The sequence below is a fragment of the Cotesia glomerata genome, linkage group LG1 (assembly GCF_020080835.1).
Source record: "Cotesia glomerata isolate CgM1 linkage group LG1, MPM_Cglom_v2.3, whole genome shotgun sequence".
NCBI lineage: Eukaryota > Metazoa > Arthropoda > Insecta > Hymenoptera > Braconidae > Cotesia > Cotesia glomerata.
The window spans coordinates 12,060,106-12,076,728 of NC_058158.1; the positions used below are offsets into that span (position 1 = coordinate 12,060,106).

The following is a 16,623-nucleotide window of genomic DNA, read 5'->3' on the forward strand; positions in this document are numbered from 1 at the left end:
TGTAAAATAAATAATTATGTTTGATTACGTGGTAAAATCGATAATTTATTGAATAGTTTTGGACAATTGCATACAAAATAAGACTCGCGAATATATTTCATAATTTTACGGACGCACTTGAGCGTAAGTATTTGTTTAGTTGATTAATTCATTAATTTATTTTTATTTTTATTTTTAGTTTTAGTTTTAATATTATTATCATTATTATTAATATAATAAATAATCTTTCCTGGAGTGTATTTTGGTCTTGGTCGCTGTAAGTCGAAGCTGATGGTAACTAAACGATGACCTGCTACTGACATCGGTCATTTTTAATGGCAGGGTTTAAGTCGTTGAAGTAAGGATGTGCCATCGCTTCGTCTGCTGATAATCTCAGCGCTGGATTACATACTAATAATCTCTGTAATTAACAAATTTTATTATTATTAATAGACGTAAAACGACTCAATATTTAATAATGGTAAAAAAAATTTGTCATAAATCAAAAAATTAATTAAAATTTAGGATTTAATTTTTATTATTAAGTAGAAAATTTTCTTAAAAAAATAAATAAGTATCTAAAATAAATAATATTTTTATACAAAAATTTTTTTTATCTATAATATTAAAAGAATAAGAAAAATTTTGTGTACAGGATGGTCATATGATAAAATCGGTTTTTTTAGTGAAATTTAGAGTCATTGCAAAGGTCTTGATTTGAATTTGTGCCTTTTTAAGATTTCATATCATTCTCACCGATAGTCAATATATGATGATAAATATTTAGGCTGCATTCGAAAATTAGAGAGAGAATTATGTATCTAGAGATAGATACATAATTAAGAAATGACCTTGTATCTTGAAAACTATTGACATTTTTAGAGATATAAGTTCACCCCGACATTACACTTATCAAGACCTTTCCTTTGAGTACCCATATCAATTTTTCATATATTTTATATATTTATATAAATATCAGAAATATCATATATATGAAATATACAAAAAATAGCATATGGGTACTCAAATGAAAGCTCTTGATGAGTGTAACATCGGGATGAGCTTATATCTTTAAAAACGTTAATAGTTAAGAAAGTACAGTGCAATTTAAATATAAATAATTGGTTGCTAGTTAAATATAAATAAAATATATCAATATTAACTGCTTATAAAATAATTTTTAAAAAATTACCTGAAGTAAGTCTTTGCCTCTGGTTGGGAGTTTTGGAGTAACTTGGGCTAACCCTTGCGTAAGATGGTACTGGGGGAAAGCTTTATAATCTGGAAGAGTAGTGAGGTCTGGCCACGTTTCCTCAGTAGGTGTACCCAACATTTTGAATATTCTTTTCAGCTGATCGTCGACGTCCGATCCGGGGAACAAGGGTCGTCCTGCGTTCGCTAATTCTATAAATTAATTTAATTAAAGTTATAATGATAAATGACATAGATGTTGACCCAGATTTTGAAAGCAAGTTGGTCAAGTACCAGCGAATATGCATCCCGCGCTCCACATGTCTATTGACGTCGTGTAAAGTTTAGCTCCAAATAATACGTCGGGTGGACGGTACCATAACGTCACAACTTCTGCAGAGTAACACTTAACTGGAATGCCGAATGCCCTTGCCAATCCGAAATCCGCAAGTTTCAGCTCACCATTCTTATTGATGAGCAAATTTTGTGGCTTGAGGTCTCTATGTAATACATTTTTACTATGACAGAATGCTAGTCCACGTAATAATTGATATCTGTGGAAAATAGTTATTAATTAGTGATAGTAATAATTAATTATAACTTAAGTTGGCCTTAAATTAAAAAATTCAACAGCCGATATTTGGAATAATTCTAGAATAAAATGAATTAATGGTCATCAAATTATTTAGTCAAGGTGACTAATTTGTTAGAATAAAATTCCTTATGTAAAAAAAAAAAAAATTATTATGATTTGAAAAATTTAGATTTGTAAAAAAAATCAATCAATTTTTATATAGTAAAAATAACTCTTATATAATAAATTTTTATATAAAAAAAAAATTTATTTATAAAATATCAAAATCTTCAATTTAATTCCTTCGAACATTTTATTTGCATACAAAAAAATATTTTTTTTTTTTTTCAAAAAACAAATGACATTTTAATAATTATACTTATATTTGTAATATTTTATGGATGCATATTATTAATTATCTTTTTAAATTAATTTATATGTAGAATAAAAAAAAAAATACTGTCCGCTCACTTTAATGATATTGAAATTGAGACATCTCATAATTTTTCGAAATTTTTTAACTAATAAATTGTAGTTCAAAAAATCCCATTTTTTGGAGCTCTAAAAAATTTTTAATGAAATTTTTAGAAATTATTTTTTGAACATGGTTTATTTTTCAAAAAATTGTCAAATGTCTATTAAATTCAGTGTCATTTGCTTTGCGATAATTGATTTTTTTTTTTCAATATAAAAATTTTTTTCCACTTCAAAAAATCTAATTAGCTGTTTATTTTTTTTTTTTATAATAATTGAAAAAAAAAAGGTAAAATACTTACAAGAATGATTTGACAACATCTAAATCAATTTCACCATTTAGGCTATCAAAATATTTTTTAAGGTCCTGATCACAATGTTCAAATACTAGAGTTAATTTTTTATCACTGTGAAGTACATCGTAAAGTCGTACTATATTTTTATGTTTAAGCTCTTTGAGCAAACAAATTTCACGTAATGCCGACGACGGTACACCCTGTCAATAAATTACAACAGTAGTAAAAAACGTCAATAAATCATTATAAATAAAGTTATAAATAACAATCTAAAAAATAGTAAACACTAATTACCTCGTCATCATCGTCCAAGCGTACACGTTTCAAGGCAACAATCTCATGAGTCTCCCGGTTTTTAGCTTTGAAAACAGTCCCGTAAGTGCCTGAAACAAATAACTTTATTAATCACAGAAACTAAACAAACAAATAAGCCAATAAAATTGCTGTACATCATACTGATGATACTGAATAACTACCGAGCAAACATCAAGGACACCTGAGGGATCCGGGGTAGTAAACAATAGGAAAAAGGACGACACTTGATGGATTCGTATGCACACTGACAGTATTTGGGTGCCAAAAAGAGTTATTGCTTGTTTAATTGGACTTACCTTCTCCTATTTTCTCAAGTTTTTCATATTTTTGCATATTTCAAAGCGTTCCACGGGTGCGGAACACACGCACAGTGGTTAGCGCTGCTCTGCTGTGGCAGAGGTTAAAACTATAACTCGAAACTCGAATCATCTGACATTGGCTGTACACTGCAACTGCGACTTTTCAAGCAGCGGGAATGCGTCAAAATTTTATAACGTTTTTATTTATAACCTAATTAATTTTTTATTAATCACTTTTTGTGTTTTTTGTAGATTTTTTTTTTAATGCATGATAAATTATAAACGTCATGTATACAAGCTTATTTTTTAACAGTGTCGTACTGATGCTCATTAATTTTGGTATTGCATGTTATTTTGGTCGTAAAGTAAGTTTATGGTACAATTTATGAGTAATTATTATCATTAAGCCTTTTTAATTAATTTATTTTTGTTTCAGTTTTTTCGGGTCATGAAAAATCATTATCAGCTGGTATCTGAAATTGCTGAATTTAATTCAATAGTAAGTTTTAGATTTTTTTTAGCATCAGTTATGTTGATAGAAAATTTTTGATATGTCAAGTTTTATGTGATCAAAATTAAAAAAGAAAATTTTTTTTTAATTTTCACAATTTTTTTAAAATGTTTTTTTAATTACAATTTATTTGTTAAAAAAATCCCAAAAATGATGAGATGTTATTACTTACATTACAATATAATCCGTAAATTAGGTGTAAATTTGCTACTTGCTACTTAATATTAAAAATACATTAGAAATAAACTCTCTTTGTTGCTGTAAGATGGACAGCGGGGTTGTAGGTCTACCTCAGTATACCCCTCCCGTGCGGTGTGTTTTCATGCAGGGATAGGTATACGGTCAGTAGCAAAAAAGTAGTAATTAGGTGTAACTTAGGTGTAAATTAGGAGTAAATTTGCTACTTGCTACTTGTTACTTGCTACTTAATATTAAAAATACATTAGAAATAAACTCTTTTTTTTGTGAAATAAACTCTTTTTAATGTCTGCTAATTTCAGTGTAGTAAAATTCTTTAATTATTACTTTGCTGTAAAAAGTTGATGAAGAATTTTTAATCACATAGTTTTTGAAATTCATAAATGCTTAAAGCTTGAATTTTTAATTAAAAACTTATTTTTAATTAAAAACTTATTTTTAATTAAAAAAAATCTAATAAAATTGATAAAAACTATTCTTATAGACAATCAAACTTTATACTTTCATAAAAAAATTCTTTCATAATTTTATCGCATTATTATTTTACTACAAATTTCAATCTTAAAAAAAATTGATTACTTTTACTCTACGTCAGACAAATTTATAAAAGTCATAAATATAATTTTTTTAAATATCTTTATTGATTTTTAATTTATGTTAAAAAAAAAAATTCTGGTGTAAAATATTCAAATATTATGAAAAATTTTTTTCAGGTACGCGAATCAAGGCTGAATTTAGATTTCACGACAAAAAAAGTATCGGAAGCAATAAGAGAAGTAAAAACCCTTGACTTACTTGTCATAAGTAATTAATAAGATTTTTAATTTAAATTCATTGTTGAAAGATTGAGAATGACATCAACGAGGAGCTGGAACTCACCCACGATCTAACGGAGCTGAATGAAAAAATGTCTGGACTTTTGAAACATTTTTCCGCTGTCGAAGAAAAAGTTATCGAAGTAATTACAATAGATATCCATTGCCAATTGAATGTCATATTTTATCATCGTTAATTATTAATAATTATAATTATAATTACTTATACAAATAGCTGGTGAGAACGAATTACAATATGGAAAGCGTGACGATTTCGACGCCCGTCGACATAAATCACGAAGTGAAGAGAGTGCTGAGGAAAATAAAGAAGCTCGAGATGGGAAAAATCGAGGAGCACAAAAGTCTTGGCAATTTAGACTGCGTGACTGGATAGTTACATTTGAGATAACATTTTTTAATTGACATTTTATTTTTCATCCATTTCTACAATAACTTACAATTAACAATAATAAACATCAGAGATATTAAAACATCACGTAAGACATCAACATAAAATTCATGTAAGCGAGTATTTATATTTTTTTTTTATCTGCAAATAATTTGGCATGCCTACATCAGAACATGAAACAGCGACATTTTTTTATTTTTCATTTCTATTTTAATTTTAAACTTTCTCCAAAAATTCAATTTTATTTTTACATTACACATTTAGTCAGTACAGACAAATATCATTGAAAACTTAAACAATTTTTGAGTTATTTTTTTATAATAAGTTACATACGTATTTTTTTTTTTTTTTTTTTTTTTTTTAATTTAGACTTTTCTTCGCTTAGATATTTTTGAAAATAGATATTCTTAATAATAAACCTTAAAACTATACATTATTATTTATCAATAGATCCAACAATGATATAGTTCAGTCATAAAAATAAATACTTTGAGAATTATTAGACTACAATCGTAGTCAAGTAAAAAATAAATATCAAACTTTTACAATAATAAGTCATAAGTCATAAGCGATTATAACTTTTAAGTTTGTCAGTGATGTAGGTAGAGCGTAGTGAGTAGAAGTGTATATTGATTTAAGTACAGTAGAGTGTTTAGTTCTTTTGAGAGCTTAATGTTGTCTGCCAGAAAAATAAGCGTTTGCGATGCGTCTTTTCACGAAACTGTCCCATCCAGAGCGATCTATTTCATCAAAATTGCGCTTCACAAAGTTGTCAAATCCTGTGCGATCAATCTCGTCGATGTTGCGTTTCAATGTTCCCTCATATATTTCCACCCCGTTAACGGTGTTTGGCCATCCAGATTTTCTGAGTTGATAAAAATAATTATTTTATATCGTGTATAAGTATTGATCTTTTTACATTAAAAAATTTGTTAATTATGTTCCTTAAAATTTAAGTTTTTTTAATGGAAACTGGTTCTAATTTTTTAACTTTTTTTATTAATCTAGCTCGATTTATGAACAATTCAAACCAATAATTTAACAAGAAAATCACTGCAAGAATTAATTCGGTGATAAATATTTCTGTGGAAAATATCCCCTACAAAAGCAACCCCAATAGAAATATCACGAATCATGCAAGATTGATATGATCACATTTCAAGTAAATAATAGACTTGTGATCTTATAATTTCTCAAATATAATAACTCAATAAGAAAATTTTTCATGCAATGACTTGATTTATTCGATACTTAAATTACTCAAAGTGAAGAATTACCGGAAAAGAACAAGTTATTGCTCATCAATATCAAGGCCAATAAAAAAATAATACAGTGGATTCTCGATAACTCAAACCTTGTTAAGTCGAAATCCTCAATAACTCGAAAAAAATTTGTATTCCCTTCCGCTGAACTCTTAATTAAAATTCGCGATATCTCGAATTATTTAGACTCTGTAGCTCGAACTTAGTATTGTTTCCCATCCAGTATCGACAAAGGATATTTGTACTCTATAACTCGAATTTTAATAAGGAAACTCTATAAGTCGAAGTTAGTAAAATATAAGGACGTTTTTCTCCAAACTGTCCAAGCTTATATCAATCAAATCTACATTCCTATAACAATGCTTCTTATATTCTTGTTTGCAATGTATATTTTCTCTCTAAGTTATTTTCTTGCAAGTAAAGTGTTTTCTTAATTTTTTTGGTCTATTTGCAAATTTTGAACATCTTGTTAAGTCGAAAACTCTTTAACTCGAAGTTTTTATCACTTCCCTTGAAGTTTGAGTTATCGAGAGTCCACTGTAATAATATTGTAGGAACAAAGAAGAAATCAAAAAGACCCGGAAAATTTTTGCTTGAATTTTTTCACAGGGATATTATTAACTGATCGTTATTTTTCCGTCAAATTATTCATTTCAAAGCGATTGATCAAAAGAAGAAAAAATTCGTATGATATAAATTTTTTAGACTTCTACTGTAAGCCTATTTGTATAGACTTACACCTTTTTGGAATTAGACCCGGCATTATAATATATAATAGAGAATATCTATCAAAGGTCTCAAAGCAAACTACCAGGTAACATATCATTCGGACGCGATACTGTCAGTTTTCAAATATACAATCATATCACCGTCATATCACATTCACGTATTTCGATATATTTCAACAAAACAGTATATCCGTGTTTTGTGACGGTTCGCAACGTACAAATACACATCCAATATGATGCGGTTCTCTTTGACAGATATCAACATCGTACATGCCCTATTACACCTAACCGTAATACAATAATATTCTCGTAAAATGCGTCATATGCAGCTAACGATACGTCTTTTTTTGGTTCATATTGTATCATATTCACGCGTTATTTAGTTTTCAAACAAATTATTATTTATAATATATCACGTTCATTATAAGCGACATTAAACTCATAAAAAAATCTCTTTGTCCGAGGATTAAAAACGGGTGAAAATACACAACGGAACTTTATAAGAAAAACAGTAATGCTACTTCTTTTACCGTAAGTAGCAATCTTTTTCAAACTTATACCAAACACGCTACCTAATAATTAATATATATATATTCATATAATACACGTATATTATAATACTTTTTTTCCAAGAGCATTAATTAACTTAAATATTAAATCAATAACTTTTTTTTACAGACAATGCCTATAGAATAAAGAAATTAATGTTCAATTATTCAGTAAAATGAAAAATTTTATTTTTAAAAAGAAACTTTTTAAGAACATTCGCATTTATTTCTTCTGTGGATTATAGATATGAGTATTTAACAACAGAAAGAGAATTATCGATAAATCTGGCTTCGATTTACCAACTTTAGCATTTTATAAAACGGTAATAATGAAGATTAATAAAAGAAGTATCGTGCTGTAATCCCCAATAACTTTTTTTCTTTGTTTTAGCGATGTATTTATAGCCGAAACCACTTTTGTCCGCGATAAAATAAAAATAATATCGCAGTAACTTCTACGACGCTTGTTACGACCATCATTATTGTTGTTATCATTACTATTATTATATTAATTATTATTATTGTTTTTATGGCATTAAGTAGCGAAGGCTCCTTAGTATTTTCTCAGTTACCTTGAACACGTGGCAAAGTCAATAGTGTGTCGGTTCATCGATTATGTAGGTACTATAATTAGAAGAAATGTAGCTTATGCCTGATATGTGTCCCCGATGTTACAATTATTAACAATACTAAGTGAGATATTAAGTTTGCATACGATACGAATATTTTTACGATCAACTTATGCCTGCCCACGCGTTATCGCAGTATTTAATAATAAATAAATAAATAAATTAACAGACTCGTGAGTCTATTGATATAATCGAGGAAATGTTGTCGCTATTATCATCACTATGTGTACTCATATCTCTGTTATTTAGCGATTGTCTAGTTGATTATTACGTGCAAGCATACTATTTATTCATGCGTTAAAACAATTATAATTAACGAGCTTTTACTGGAGTAATTGTCAAGCGAAATTATTTATTTTTCAGAGTTTTTACAGCTTTTATTTTAGAGTGGGATAAAAATTTTATTGCAGTCATTTAAGTATTTTATTTGAATAACAAATTGAATTTGCTTGTTAAATTTCATTATTGTCAGAGGTATTTAATTTAAAAAAATCTAATTAATTTCAATTGAACCGTAGATGCATTTTCTTTTTTTTTTTTAGTAATTAGCGTATATTGTGTTGGAAAAAAATTTTAAAGTTAGGCGTTAGATAATTTCAGTATCATAATGAAAAAACGTCACGATTCTCTGATAAAACAATTTACTTTCATTTAATAGAAATTCTTAAATCAAGTTAAATACGCTTAAAACTAAGAGCAATTCCTTAGTCTACACGGAAAAAAGAAAACTCGAAAAATTAAAATATATAATGCAACGTGGCGCTTCGTGATGAAAACTGGAAAAATTACAGTTCCAGATTGTAATTATAACAGGTTTTATAAGAATTGCATTGTAGAATGTAATATTTACATTGAAAGCTCTGAAAATTAAATTAAAAAATTGAATTTAGAAAAATGTTATTTCAAATTGTAATTTTTCTAGTTTTGATTACGACGGGACCGATTTTACATTTTATACTGTAATTATTCCTGTTTTCTTTTTTCCGTGTAAAATGTTTTCTCAAGAATTGAATTAATTTTTTTATCACTGCAAAAAAAAAATTAAAAAAAAAAAAAAAAAAACGTGATTTAGTAGAAGTAGAAATTTGACAACTAGAAATTTTTTAAAGATGAATAATATATTTACATTAGAATCTATGAAATATAAAAAAATTTTATATTTTAAGTTTAAATTATGTCAACTTTATTTTTTATTTTTTAGATGAAGCTGAGAATGAATGTGCCAAGTTGTCATATTTCGGTATTTTTCTATTCATTTCGACACATTTTAATAAAAAATAATCAAGTAATCAAGAAAATTTCTTCGTTTTCGTATCATAAAATTGAAGAATATTAATGAAAATTTTTCGTTATTTTAAAAAACTTTTTGAAGATCATTAATAAAAACCGATATTTCAACTCTACTTAGTTTTCATTTGCTAATAAAAAAACATTCCATAATGAAATTTTCATTAATTATCCAGAAGGTAGCTTTTAAATTATAACAGCCGTAAAATATTTAATAATTCATAAAATCTTAAATATTGAGTAACATTTTTCCTCTTGAAACATTTTTCTTTATATAAAACTTATTTATTTCAGTACTTGGCATTTACCTGCGAAGATCAGAATCTCGTTCAAATACCAAGCGAGAGGGCTGTCTCAGATGACCTGCGTGTGAATCATCTCGAGGGTTCTGAAGTCTGCTGGTACCTGTTCGAAGATCAACAGAGAAAGTTCAGAATATAATTAAGAATCTCAATGTGAGTTAATTATTATTGTTATTTTAAGGAAAATGAAAAATCAGTTATTGATTTTGAAATGCATGTTTATTAAAGCCGCTTAGGGTTAAAATGTTAGATTAAGACTACATAAGTGGTAGATTATGTAGTAAATTATATAATTGGTGGTAGTCAGCCAAGAGGAAATGCTACTCCTGATTTTGTTGCTGGTAAGAGCGAAGAAGATAATTGTTGATTGGATCCAAACTCCGCACACGTTGAGGTACATTTGGTCCATGCAGTGATCGTAGCAAATTGCCTCCTCCGATCTGATCTAAATTGCGCTTTTGAATGGCCGCATCAATTGAATTTCCATTGCTATGCTCCCATTCTGTAAAAATTAGCCGTGTTTAATATTAGTATTACTCCATTATTTTCAATACTTTTCTTTTATAAAGCCAAGCATTTCTATTAGAAAAAATTTTTTTAAGAAATGTTTTAACGTGCATTTGAAATAAACAAAATTTAATCAACTAGCTAAGATCTACTACTAATCTGTAAGGGAAAGTTCAAAAATTTAATTATTAAAAATAAACTAAAAAAATTACATAGATTGTAATTTTTTTAATTTTAAAAATAAAATGAAAAAAGTCTTAATTATTTAAAAGTGACTGTTTTTCAAATTTTTTATAGCGCAAACTCAAATGGAGAATTTCTCTTGAAACAAAAATACTTATAATTTTATAATTAAAGTTTGAGTAATTATAAGTTTTATAAAATTTTAGTTAATTAACTTTTCACATAACAATTTAATACAAGACAAAAGCACCAATTATTGACGCTATGAAACATAATTTAAATTAAAACTTTTTTAAACACATTTAAGACTAATATTATTGAATTTTTTTTCAATGCCACAATTCATTTTAAACTCATAAAATTTAATTATAAATGAAAAAAAATCTCGCAGTATTAATCTGGGCAACTAAATACATTTAAAATAAAAAAAAAATTAAATAAAAATGTTTAGTAGTTATTATTGATCATTTAAAACACATTAAGTGTAATTTTATTAAGTGTTTATGAATTTAAATTGGATGATCTAATAAATAATGAGAGTTTTTATCATTACTATCAGTAGACTGAAAAATCATCAATCAAAAAAATGTATAATAAAAAAAACACTATAGTTAATCTTAAAACGATTTATCAAAAATGAACTCAACAACAAACAGGCATCATTACAAATAATCAAGTAATACGTACCTATTTTTATCTTGATGAAATCATGCTGTAAAAGCTATTAATAATATTAGAATAGAATTAGTTAACAAGTCACAGGGTGAAACGGATAATTAATAACAGTAACTTTTGACCAATACAACACTTAATGTAAATATGAACCCACGAAAACAGGATAATTATTTATAAAAAGACAAATGGTTTATGATAAATGATAAATTTATTATGAATGATTCATGAAGTTTTAATGCTGCATTAATTTAAATACCTCAAAAGTATAAAAGTTATTAAAGTTATAGTCACAATAGGTGCAGTTGTAGGTAAATGCAGCTGAAAATCATAATTAGCCTTGTACCGGAGAATTCACGGGGGATGAAATTCAAAAAAAGTAATAACTTCGAGTTAACCGCTAGACTGGTATTTACGGCGTGTTTAACCACGGAACGAGGACAGTGAAAATTATTATTGAAAATGTTAACAAGAGATAACATCTTGGCTTTCTGGAAAGGCGCGATGACTAGTCCTCAGAGATCTATATAATGTTTTTATGTTGTCATTATGTTTTTCATAATATCACGCAATTGCGGCTGTATATTTTCATAATCGCTACTATTTATCGTTTTTTCAATAACTTTTACATTGTATTTGACCAACTGCCCTTTTATTTGAAAGTTTTCACAAAAGCTAAATACCTCCTTTGATTTCTAGCGAAAATATCAAAGAGTGTTATTAATTTTTTTTTTTTTTTTTTTTTTTTTTACAGCAAAATTTCTCCCGTAAATGAACAAACATGTGCAACATCTTACTGGTTTATGTACACAATGTTCAGTTGGGCATGCGAGGGCGCAACTAACATTATAGGTCAGTCACGCGACGGACTCACGGCTCTCACGGAAATGATGCACTACATAAACACTCTAAGTACATATATATATGATGCGAAGTTCAGGGAGGATTTTGCTCTCTTTATATCTACATCCTCAGCTTTCCGGAAAAGCATCTTCACCGGATGGAGAGACTGTAAGTACAGTAAATCCGGCAAACAAAGTGAAATAAGCTGAGATGTCTTAAGCTCGGGTTATTCTTCAAGGGTTACACGTACAATATGTTTATGTACTGTTAACGATATGTTCAATTTTATATGATGGAAAATTTTATTTGATTAAAAATTTATCTTTACACAGGAAGAAAATTTCTTGAATATAAAATAAATTTTCTTGGCTTAAGAATATATTTAAGAAGGAAAAATTTATCTTGAATGAAATAAAACTTTTATGTATCAAGTAAACTTTTATTTCTGTGTAGATTTATATAAAAAGAGTTTGAAAATTCACTTAGTTAAAAAAAAAAAAATGGACATTAAAATATAAACATTTTTTGAAACCACATTTTAATTCTTTATGTGATAATTAGTTGCTAAGATATTGATGTTCAAGTATTTTATTACGTTACCATTGAAATGCATTAAACATTTTTTTCAAATTTGATGAAACAGGTTGAATTTTAAAGACATTTTTTTATGTTTATCCCTAGAACTTGTTAAAATGATACTTAATGGTCTTTGACAATTTCTGAAGTGAAAAGAAACTAATCTGTCATATAGGTGGACTTAATTTGTTGCCGCTGGGATTCGAACCCGCACCCGGCGTTTTCAATCTCATACCTTGTCATCTATAATTGATTCTTTATTAGTAACAAATATTATTTGGAATTTGTGTAATATTTTAGAATTTTACAAAAAATTTTTTAAATTAATATTTTATTTTAATTCATGACAAGTATTTGAAAAATTAAGACGTAGAAGTATCAAAATTTTATTATTTTTACTGAAACAATTAATTAAGTGCAAAGTAAAAAATTTAAAAAAATGCGCGGGAAGAATTATATAAATTTAAATGAAAATTGAAAACTAAGTTTTTATCAGTATATTTTACTAAGCAAATTAAATTCAGTCTTGCGAAAATTTTAAATTTATTTTACATTATATTTATATTTTTGGTGCCAATTTATCTTAAACCCGACGTCGAAGTCGAAAGTGAAGACAATAGTGGGCTAAAATGAATAATTCATATTATGTTATTGAGAAATATGGTAAAATAAAATTACCCTGGTTTTTGTGACAAGAGGTTTTGATTCTTAAGAATTTGGATTGCCATTATGTTCTTTTGTTCGTCTGTTTTAGATAAAATGAAAGTATTATGTTAAGCGAAGGCAATGAGAAAGACTTCAGAGAATTAAAGTAGAAAGGGAGTAAAATGTCGAAGGACGAAGTTACGACGAAAGCTTTCAAAGTGTCAGCTGTTGGATTTTCGTAAATTAACAGGGAAATATTGAATTTCTGAACTGAAAGAATGAGGAGACAAGTGCAGCTGGGATTCAGATTGTGTTATCGGTATGTTCGTCCATTTATTCCACAAGAAAGCCTGACAGATTGCCCTTTAGGTAAGCATCGCTCCCATTATTTGAAAGCTTAATCCGATATAAACATCAATCGAACTTTTTTATTCTGTCTCTCACAGAAGCTAAGCTCGATCTTCAGTATTTACACCGTTTGCTACCCGTTTTGTTAATATAAGCGGTTATTATTTTCTCTAATACAATAATTAACTCACCCAGTGCGGCGTAAGACCTTGCCAATGCCTCTGCGAGTTCCGGCGACGCATACATTCCCTCGTTTAATCCCATTGTCTCGTCATGAAGCTGCTGATAAAATGATAATTAAATTTTAATGTTATTTAGGTTGAAAATTTTTAGAGCGTTGGTACTAAATTTATACTGTGGCATTTTATAATTAGAGACATTAATACGGTTCACTTAAAATAATTATGAATTGAAAAAAAAATTTTTTTTGTGAAGTAATCGAGATTTTTTTTGCTAAGTTAAAAATCAAAATTCTAGGCAAAATATTGAAGATACAAACAAATTATAAGAGACATTTTTTTGGGAGAAATTAAATTCCCTACAAAAAACGTTTCCATCAATTTTATCGTATCTCTCATCGTTCACACAGAATTTTGATGAACGCTTTCAGATAAGAAATATTCAGAATTTTTGCGAACTGATAGAAAAAATGTATTCTTAAAAAAAAAAAAAAAAAATTAATTTTGAACGAACAAAATTATTTTTATAAAAATTGGTTGTCTTGCTTCAATAATTAATTTTGTTCTTGGATTAAAAATTATTGATTTAAAGGTACACTGAAAAAAAATGAACTTCACTGATAGAAGGATTTATTTGTATTAAAAAATATTTGTTAATAGTTAACAAATCATTTATTAGAGACCACTTTTTAGTCTTTAACAAATATTTCTTAGTATTTAAAATGATTTGTTTGTATTTAATAAATCTGATATTCATTTATTAAATATTAATAAATCTTTTTAAATACTAAGAAATATTTGTTAAGGACTAAAAAGTGGTCTCTAATAAATGATTTGTTAAATATTAACAAATATTTTTAACTATAAACAAATCCTTCTATTAGTGTTGATTCGAGAGAAAAATTCTTGAACTTAGAAAATAATTTTGAAGAGGGTAATTTTTTTTTAATCAAGACGAAAAATTCTTGAATCAAGTAAAATTTTCTTAAATCAAGAAATATTTATTAGTTCAAGAATTTTTCTACTCAAATCAAAAAGATTAAGTTCTTCAAAATTATATACTTGATTCAAGAACATTTTTTTTCTGTGTATGTTATCTTCAAATAATGTTCAATATTTAGAAAGAAGAATTTAATTTTAAAGAAAACATTTTTCTTAAATCAAGTAATTTATTTTTTAGTGTCCGTGTAATTATTTTTTTTTCTTCTTTATTATTGAACTAAGACTGTGTAAATACAATGAAGTTCGCTGGGCATGAATGTCAATAATTTATCGTTGTAACTTGGTGCGATAATGTTCGAACTTGTTGCAGGAAAGTTTGTGTTTACTTTTAAATTACAAAATGTGGATAAATAAATAGAAAATATATAAGACTTGGCGGGTGTATGATTGCGGAGCGCAGAAATTCACGCTGTAAACTTGATCCTCTGTTACATATCAGTATGCATGGGAAAAGTTGTGTCCGTGCGGGTAAACTTGACGTGAAACACACGACATGGAAGTTAATATTTAATGTGCATATATCTAACGCGTTATTAAATTTTCAAGGATGTCAGGACAAGGTAATTTATTGCAACATTTTCACCTTTCGGTACTACCCTCGATATTACTTTTATAGACCACACTATTTACTAATTAACTTCTCCCTGTGAGCATAATAACCATGAATACGTTACTTAATAGATAATACTTAATGAAGAAAAAATATAATAAACATTTAATAACAAAGTTAAGATTTTTAATGCAAGCAACAAGTTGAGACGCCTACACTGTAATCTTAACTATAAACTTATTAAATTTTTCTAGAAGTTATTAAAAAAATTTAATTAAGATTCAATTTTTAATGAAATTTTATTTGCTTTTAAGTGGGATAATTTATTATTTACTAGATTCAATTTTGAAATTTTTTAATTTATAATTATTTGATAAAATTCTACAAGATTTAATTTTTGGTAGTCGAAAATTAAGGAATTGTTGGGTAAAATTTATTTTCTCATTAAAAGAGAAAAATAAAATTTTAAAAATATTTAACTTTTTATCTTTTTCATAAAAAAAAATAATTCTATAATTTTTTATTTAAAGTGAAATTAAAAAGTAATTTGAATTTTTGTGAAATGAAAATTGGAAAAATGTTTTTAGTAAAATGTACAATAATTAAATTTTTATAACGTTTCAATGAAAAAAATGAAAAATAGAGTGAAAATTAAAAAAAATTGAATTTAAAAATCAATAACAATTTTCATTTGAATTTTCATAAGTTAAAAGAAGAAAATGTAAATTATTAAGTTCAAATTTTAAAAAATTATACCTGAAAAAATTTTTTTAATTTTTAAGAATACTTTTCCAAAAAATTTTTTTTAAAATATTGAAATTAGTTTTTAGCCCAAAAATTGTTAATAAAATATTAAATTTATAATAAAATATTAAAATTTAAAAATAATGAGTTTGTTGGAAAAAAAACATTCATAAAATAAAAATGATTTTTGAAACAATAAAAAATTAGATAAAATAAAAACTTACTTGAATCGGTACGGCAAAAATGCAGGTGACTGCAGCAAGAATAAACGCTGATCCGATAAATCGTGAGTTGACCATCTTCGAGATCGGAAACGAGAACTTGGGGGTGTACTTTTCTCGAGCGAGCTTGAACTTCACCTTTTAAATCGGTTAGGAGAGCGGGTGGTAGATCGAGAAACGCGTGAGAAATACAATGACTAGGGTGCGTGCTACCGTGAAATATATAGAGAGCTGAGAGCTTTCCGCGGCTTCAAGGGGGAGCGTGAAACAACCAATTGCGCGCGCACAGGTTAACTCGGTAAAAAACCTCATAAGATATACTTGTGTTTATTATCT

At 27.1% G+C, this 16,623-nt stretch overlaps 3 protein-coding genes across 4 annotated transcripts; 1 reads left to right on the forward strand and 2 right to left on the reverse strand.

Annotated features, from left to right (window-relative positions):
- Positions 1–24: 24 nt before the first annotated feature.
- LOC123267410 (cyclin-dependent-like kinase 5) lies at positions 25–3,268 on the reverse strand. Its single transcript, XM_044732418.1, has 6 exons — positions 3,126–3,268; positions 2,809–2,897; positions 2,521–2,714; positions 1,465–1,724; positions 1,172–1,383; positions 25–400 (listed from the first exon to the last, which is right to left on the reverse strand). The coding sequence occupies exons 1-6, from the start codon at positions 3,160–3,162 to the stop codon at positions 293–295; spliced, it is 900 nt and encodes a 299-aa protein (XP_044588353.1). The 5' UTR covers positions 3,163–3,268; the 3' UTR covers positions 25–292.
- On the forward strand, positions 2,893–9,497 carry LOC123269412. 2 transcript variants are annotated; one of them, XM_044735473.1, is made up of 6 exons: positions 3,358–3,493; positions 3,565–3,627; positions 4,551–4,613; positions 4,682–4,795; positions 4,888–5,173; positions 9,430–9,497. In XM_044735473.1, exons 1-5 carry the CDS (start codon positions 3,416–3,418, stop codon positions 5,044–5,046), a joined length of 477 nt encoding a protein of 158 aa, XP_044591408.1. In that variant the 5' UTR covers positions 3,358–3,415; the 3' UTR covers positions 5,047–5,173; positions 9,430–9,497. The 2 variants fall into 2 exon arrangements, with proteins under 2 accessions (XP_044592042.1, XP_044591408.1); XM_044736107.1 differs by lacking the exons at positions 3,358–3,493; positions 9,430–9,497 and adding an exon at positions 2,893–3,064 and having other exon boundaries at positions 4,888–5,053.
- Positions 5,306–16,531, reverse strand: LOC123274979. The gene is made up of 5 exons (XM_044742814.1): positions 16,291–16,531; positions 13,783–13,873; positions 10,140–10,319; positions 9,824–9,920; positions 5,306–5,926 (listed from the first exon to the last, which is right to left on the reverse strand). The coding sequence occupies exons 1-5, from the start codon at positions 16,363–16,365 to the stop codon at positions 5,731–5,733; spliced, it is 639 nt and encodes a 212-aa protein (XP_044598749.1). The 5' UTR covers positions 16,366–16,531; the 3' UTR covers positions 5,306–5,730.
- Between the last annotated feature and the right edge of the window lie 92 nt (positions 16,532–16,623).